Source organism: Carlito syrichta, unplaced genomic scaffold, assembly GCF_000164805.1.
Source record: "Carlito syrichta isolate Samal-C Ts95f unplaced genomic scaffold, Tarsius_syrichta-2.0.1 Scaffold308767, whole genome shotgun sequence".
In the NCBI taxonomy this organism is placed as follows: domain Eukaryota; kingdom Metazoa; phylum Chordata; class Mammalia; order Primates; family Tarsiidae; genus Carlito; species Carlito syrichta.
The window spans coordinates 282980-290425 of record NW_007252863.1 but is presented as its reverse complement, the minus strand read 5'-3'; the positions used below and the strand labels follow the sequence as shown (position 1 = coordinate 290425).

General features: G+C 45.4%; 2 protein-coding genes across 3 annotated transcripts in view; one reads left to right on the top strand and one right to left on the bottom strand.

Moving 5' to 3' along the window:
- Positions 1-1183, bottom strand: part of LOC103268120 (putative uncharacterized protein SERTAD4-AS1) — a 2624-nt gene extending 1441 nt beyond the window's left edge. The window contains exon 1 of the mRNA XM_021716341.1: positions 752-1183. Coding sequence (XP_021572016.1) covers positions 752-1076 — 325 coding nt within the window. The 5' untranslated portion in view covers positions 1077-1183. The remainder of the gene's footprint in view (positions 1-751) is intronic.
- Positions 1184-4413: 3230 nt separating this feature from the next.
- Positions 4414-7446, top strand: part of SERTAD4 (SERTA domain containing 4) — a 6914-nt gene continuing 3881 nt past the window's right edge. The window contains exons 1-3 of one of the 2 annotated variants that reach the window (XM_021716343.1): positions 4414-4599; positions 5066-5257; positions 6490-6605. In XM_021716343.1, coding sequence (XP_021572018.1) covers positions 5083-5257; positions 6490-6605 — 291 coding nt within the window. In that variant the 5' untranslated portion in view covers positions 4414-4599; positions 5066-5082. The other variant, XM_008065672.2, reaches the window with a different exon arrangement.

Sequence of the window (7446 nt, the reverse complement as noted above, 5' to 3'; positions counted from 1 at the left end):
TTATAGAACTCATAGCATAGTATAATATATGTGTCTCATTAGAAGACCAATTAAATTTTCTTCTCACTTCAAAAAAGTACGTGCTAACTATAGATAATTTATTAAGTTCAGAAAAATAGAAGAATATTGTTCATAAGCTTATCAGAGGCATCCACCAGTAATATTTTATTTCCTATCAGTCATTTTATTATTATTAATCCAATTCTTTATTGAGTTGGGGGCGGCCTTCGCTCGGCCTCCCGCGTGCCCTCCCGGCACCAGGGGCGCGCCGGGGTCACCGGGTGGACTCGCGGCGGCCGATGGGGGCCGGGCGGCGTGGGGGCCGGGGTGCAGCTGGGCGCGGAGGCGGCGCGGGCTTTTCCCCCGGCTGGCGCGCGCAGCGGCGCCTTCACCAGGGCGGGAACCTCCGCCTGCTCTAGGGCTGCTCGGGTTGCCACCCGCGCGCACCGAGCCCATTCCGGGGGCGGTTGGGGTCAGCACCTCTGGCGAGACCTCAGGCTCTTCGGTGGCCTCTTAATCCCTCATCCCAGGGGAGAGGGGTCAGTAGGAGGGATGCCCCCAGGTCTGGACGCTTGGCGCTCGGCAGGTCGGGAGGGAGGGATTGTGGCTGTCAGGAGCGCGCGTTTGCGAGAAAAAGGAATAAATGCAGGAGCTGACACCTTCTGTCCCCCGCCACCTCCGCCCCCGCACCCTCCTCCCAAGCAGCCGAGCCGCGCTGCGGGCGGCGGCGGCTCCTCTGTCCTCAGCTCACCTCCCCGGCGGGCTGAGGCTGCTGCCCGCCTGGTCCACGCCTCTGCCTCTCTCCTCCCTTCCTCCCCGCCCGCCTCTTCGGCCCCAGCAACTTTCCCGAGTGCCCGGCTGCGGCCGCAGAAGCAGAGAGGGAGGGAGAGGCGGCTGCGAGGCCGGGGGGGGCGTCCCCACCGCCGGGTCTCAGCGCGCACAGGGCGCTCCGGTAGCCGCGGGCTTCCAGCGGGTCTGGCGGGCGAGGGAGGGAGGGCCGGGCGGGCATCTGCTGCGGGCTGTAGCGCGGGGCTCGGGCCAGCCTCGCCAGAGCCCTGCCAACCGCCGTGAGTCATTTCCTTGGAATCCTACCTTTGGTGTTTATTTCCCTTAGAAGGAAACTTGGTTTAAAAAAAAAAAAAAAAGGATAAGACATAAAGAATAATAATAGCTCTTATTCTTCAGAAGAGGCATACGGCTCCGTGGAAAGACAACTTGCCTTTGTTCCCGGACACTTGGGGTGTTGTTTACTTTCTCCTGCTGCCGGCGGCCGACCGGGCGCTGCTAGCTACCCCGGAGAGGGGCTGGGGGTTGCGGCACCGACCGACCCCCGGGGTGTGTCTGTGAGGGAGCCAGGACGTGGTGGCTGCAGCCCCCCTGCAGGAGATCGGCCCTCCAAACCTCAGGACCCCCCTCCTTGGACATGAGCTGGAGAGAGCCGACACTGGGGCTTGGACACCCAGGCGCGCTTTCGTGCTCCTTAAGCCCAGCACCCGCATCCCCAGCCCCAGGACCTAGCCGAAAGCTCTTGGCCTTGCGGGGCTGCAGCTGAGAAATGTACTTGCCAGGGCAGACAGGTGTACTGCAGCGACCGGCAGAAAAGCGACATCTGTCTGTTTAGAAGGATTGGAGGGTTTTGTTCCGCCCATCCAGTCCCTTCCACCACCACGAGCTGGACAAGCTGTTGAGATCTTGTAAGGGACAGTGTGGAGGTCAGGGACTTGATATCACCTGGGCAGGACTTTTAAGCTTGGCAGCCTCCATGGTGCACTAGAAAGATCAGCCCTTTACTTCTGTGCTTTCCAGTGTTCAAATCAGACTTCTAACTGCTGTAATAACTCTTGATAAAATGTTCCCAGTTTCTAGTGACAGATGGGAGGAGAGGTGGGCAAATAATGTCCTGGAGCCCCCTGTTAGATTCAAGGTGCCACTGAATTCACAGCTACCCTCTTTTGGGAGCCAGTCACTCTTATTAGCATCATAATGGCTCCGAGGAAAGAACAAGCCCAACTCATCTGGAAAAACCAAATTGTATAGAAATGCCTGGTAACTTTACCACGAACATTTGCTGGAGAAAGCTTGGCATTTTAATCCTCAGCCTTCTGGGGATGCTTGATATGTCATTCCACTACATCCACTTGGGCAACAAAACAGATGTGCAGGAGCCTGAGGATAAAGGGTTAGGGCTTTTTAAATTTTTTTGTATGTTTAAACCTATGCAGAGACAAAACACATTTTAACATCCTCCTTTTGAATCCACTCACTTCTGATGCTAAAAGCAAACAAATTTTGTCATAATCTTTGTCTATATTTAATATTAACAGCACATGAATTTCTGGACTTGAACTGCTGTATTCAGTAGCAGAATTATAATGTATGTCTCATCATACAAATAATTATGACAGTTTGGATCTCTACATATAATACAAATAAAGGTTCACGTTAAATATCAATGCTTAACTCTGCACAGTCCAATATTTCATGAACATTCAACTTGCCTTCTTAATGTGTTAACATCCCAGTGTAAGTTCTAAAAGACTAGGAAGACTCATTGCAAAATCTCCTCCCTGCTCTCAAATAATCCTAACTCATTCATGTTTTATTCAGACTTACATAAATCACTTGTAGAACTCAACCTTCCTAGTTCAGGATTTTGTGCATAACGGTTTCCAATTTAAAAAGGAAAAACTTACTGAAATTAGATATTGTAAACAAAAAGACCAGCCAAGATAAAAAACTATGATGCCATGTTTCAAGTTCAAATACATAATGATAGAATTCTATGTGTTAGAAACAATACTAACAAATAGAAACACTGAAATCCTTACTAACCAAAAAAAGCTTCTACCAAAAAGTCATTAAAATATAAACAAAGTCTGACTAACATAAAACAGTACAGGGCCCATATAATGTCCTATTAAACAAAGATAATTGGTGCTAGGGGCCTGCAAATGCTTCTATTTCTTAAAGAACATGAGTTTGTCAACCTGCTTTTGTTTATTTATAATAAAAGTCTACACATGCTAATGGCTGGGATCTTATTCCCAGAATCCAATACAAAAGTGAGTATAAATTTCAAGCTGAAAAATGTTGCTTCCCTCAATAAGAAAGGGCTACTGACTGTTTAAAAGATGTACTTCGTGTACTCCTGGCAATAACACTTCCTGATACCACTGACTCTTAGAATGGGTTAAGAAACCGAACCATTTCATGAGTCTTCCAGGGAATAAATAATTAAGGAGTTTGATACCTTGCTTGGATTCAGAGTTTGAGGTATGAAATACAGAGTGGCTTAGTTTGTTAAATCAATGTAGGCAAAATTTCTTGGCTGATGATTCAAAGAGAAAAATAAATGGCATGTCCCATTATTTTTTAATAGGGAATTAAGTGAATCACTTTCTCTCTCTCTCTCTCTCTCTCTCTTAATAAGGTTTTCTAAGAAGTCCTCTTTGGAGGGCAACTTAAAAGAGAAGAGGGAGATAGTTTAACAGCCCAAATCATCTGGGTCCCAATTTCACCCACTGACCTATACACCTTTCCTGTCTGTCAAAAGGTCTTGCTTCATTATTCAGTGTTGTTGAGACAGAATTTGAGACCTCAGAGAGAAGACTGGGTGAAAGGTGGGGTCATTGCTGCCAAGAGCTGCTCTGTTAGCCAGAAGGGTATTGTCACTTTAATGAAGCTATTTAGCTTACCCTGGTGTTTTTCCTCCTTTTACCTGGAAGTGGACTCTTGTACAGCATGTAGGTAATAATAGTCTCCCTCGAGACAATGATAGATTCACCTTTTCCCCCAAACATTACAAACTATATAATTTGGAAATGAAGGCAAGAACCAGACCCCTAGTGCATATATGAAAGACAATCAGTCTTCGGAAAGCAAGCCTCACATCACTTCTGTGACAGTTCTTTAAACCACAAAGTGAAATAGTAGAGGTTTGGGTCTCCTAAAGGACTTGGCAGTGATCAAGGCACTGAGGCTGCTCTGCTGTCACCACTGGCCTACAGCCCCTAAGTCTTTTAACTTTCATATCAGATTCTCTTCTCCCTTGAACTTACTCTTGACCCCACCTTGAGCCTTGCACAGGACCAAGCGAAAACACTGAAAGTGGCCCCACTGCCTGAGCTATGGGAGGGTCCCAGGAAGCATCTCCCCTGTAGGCAGGCCCTGAGGGAAGGGAGCAAACTGGAGAGAAGGGCAGTGATGTGTTGCCTCTTGGAAAGTTCCTGCCTTGTGTCTAGGCTTTGCAGTGTAAAGAGTTGTTGGCTGCCTCTGGCCCCGAAGCCCTGGCTCCTGTTTAATATTCTGCCTGCTCCGTTGATGTTGTGCTTGGCTCCTGTGGGACTGCAACTCACGGCTTGAAACTGGAGCCAATTTTCTGTCTTCATCTAGCAGTGTTTTGACTGGAGGCAGATCCAGTTCAGGCCGATCAGGGCTGGTGGAAACAACTACCAAGTGTCTCTCTGTCTGCTTTGCTTTGGGAGAAGAAAGTGGAGGGAGCCCCAGAATGTTGTAGAGGAACTGGCCTGCGGAAACGAGAGGAGGAGGGTGCAGGGGGCAGCAGAACAGACTGAACCTCACAGCATCGTTGGAATGACGGTGGAGATTTCTGCCTCCCCCGCCCTTTTCTTTTGATTGATTAGTGGATTTCATCAAAGGAGACTCCCAGGGGATTGACTAGAAAATTGATTTTTGCCTTATTAATAGAAAGGAAGCGCAAGGGTTTTGGCTTCTTAGCGGTACATTTTCTGCGGGAAGGTCAGGAGGAAAATGTGTTTAGGAGGCAAAGCAGCTGTCTGGAAGAGTGCTGAGGGGAATCTGAGAACAATAAGAAATGGGGTTTTAAAGATCCGCCCATGAAATGCAGATTGCTGAACACAGAGGCTGAGCTAATAGCAGCAACAGAGTTTGCTGAGGTTTTCTTTGGAGAAATAATAAAATGTTTCAGGATGAAGGGGAGGGCCAAGAAGTAAAAGTTTCCCAAAGCAAAAGAATAAAGGCTATCTATCCCCTAGCTTGCTCTTGATGAGAGCTGTTTTCTTTATTCTTTTCTCTTTTTTTTCAGATCTAAGGCTGTCAGAGATGACTCTGGTTCTGTCCATGAATAGATTCTGCGAGCCCATTGTCTCAGAAGGAGCTGCTGAAATTGCCGGGTACCAAACACTATGGGAGGCCGACAGCTATGGAGGCCCAAGCCCCCCAGGGCCAGCACAGGCTCCTTTGCAGGGAGACCGGGGAGCTGGGCCCCCGCTGACAGGTATTGCCCTTGACCTTCCCCTGCTGCCCTCTGCAGCCAGACTGGCCGATGGGAGGTGGTGTCTGGGGAGCCCTTCTGAGCCAAGAAAGCTAAAGCTCCAGGGACTCTAAGGGCTGCCTGTGCTTCTTACAAGCGAGTCCCGGGCTCCAGGGAGAGAACCAGAGGTGATGTTTAAATTACATTCCAACCTGCGTCTACCTGTGCTGCTGCTTGCATACAGGTCATGTATCTATATTTTTAAGAGGACCGAACCAGATATTAGAACTGAGTTTGGGTTTTGATTTTCTACCCTGTGAGACTGTATGGTTCCCTCAGAGCTACGAAAGCCCTGGTGGGCTCGACAATGAAATCTTTATCCCATGAGACATAAAGGAATCTGCACTTTGGGCCAGCAGCTATGTGCCTCTTCTCTTTATTAAGCACACAATTGGCTTTGGTATTGTAGGAAAAAAATGTTTAAAGCCAAGAAAATAAAAATGTGTTCTTCCTGGTTCTTTCTTCTTATAGTCTAAGATAAGTTCCTTTGGACTTTTGTGTAGTGTGAGCTCTTTTTAAAAAGAAACTAAAATATAAAACAAGTACTTAATGCAGTCTGTTTTGCTAAAAGGGATTAAAAACTGTGCTCTTTAAAAATCAGACCCTACTTTTATTCGTGGTTGACGCATTACGTTTTTGAGAGTGAAAAGGATGTTTATTACCCAAAATTTTAATTTTAATTTTGAAATTTTTTTAATTTGCATTTTGAAAGAAAGAATACTATAATCCTAGTGTGCAGATATCCATTTGTCTACTAATCTAGAACCAATAATATTTTAAAGTTGTTTGGTAACCAGTGGTTACAGTTAAAGATGTATATATTTGAACAGTGGTGTTATGCTATCATGGATGTAATTAAACAGTCTGGATAAATACTAATATATTTCAGCATAATGACACTCCTCCCCTTTATGAATTTTGCTGTTTGCCTGTGCATAGAATTAAGATTCTGGGTATTTAGTAAATGCTGAAATATGTCATTTTTCTCTATAATTGCCTAGAAATCTTTGCCGAGCCTGATTCACAGGCTATTATGTGATAGCAACTATTAAGACAAATGTTTATTTTTAATCACCACATGTACAGACAAATACATAGCTAAGTTATCCTCTAGAAGGAAAGGAAACGAAAGTATTTTGTTTGGAGAACCTCTGGCAAACCGCATGTCATTTGTCATATCTGATTTATTACCACAGGATCACATTACAGGGGAATTTCAAATCCTATAACAACATCCAAGATCACATACTTTAAGAGGAAGTATGTGGAAGAAGAGGATTTTCACCCACCACTCAGCAGCTGTAGCCATAAAGTATGTTTTTTTTAATAGTCATTATTTTTATTAAGAGTTTAAGATAAGATACTTAGTAACAGTTGCTTGATCCATTTCCAGAAATTAAATTGTTTCACCCAAGCAATGAAAATGAACCACTTCTCAGTAGAGCCACATTAATCGTTGTCACTTTTTTGGGCCCTGTGTTATTTTTCACAAGTACTTGAAGAAAAAGTCAGCGAGAGTTCTTCTACCCAGAAATAACAAAATTATATAATCCAAGAAATGGGTTTTTAGGGTTATGGTTTTTCTGCACTCTCATATGTGGGGAACTGCATTTGTTCTTTCCTGTCATGTTCACCCCAGTCAGAGCTCTGGCTCCTGTGACCAGTGCTACTTCCTTGTGTGTCCACCTGGGTGGATATGCAGAGCTTCTCATGACCTCTTAAGGGTAAACTCATCATTCTTGAACGTGTACATGCAAGTAGAAACATACAATTCATTGGACATGCAAGTAGAAACATACGATTCATTACGTATGTTAAATTTGTTGAAATGTAGAATTCATTCCCAAGAAAAGACCAAAGCTAACTTTTTTGCATGTTTAATAATAGTAATAATAATAAAACAGGATGGGGAAGCTATGTAGTATTCTGAAACTGACCAGCTAAGCTTTTGAGATATTAGTTCTTTTTTTCTTGCAGTTACCCTCCTTCAAAACTATCTGCATAGCCGGGCTTGGTGGCTCAGCCTGTAATCCCGTGCTTTGGGAGGCTGAGGTGAGTGGATTGCCTGAGCCCCTGGGTTCGAGACCCACCTGGGAAACTTGGCAAGACCTCATCTCTACAGTAAATCAAAAAATTAGCCGGGCGTGGTAGCG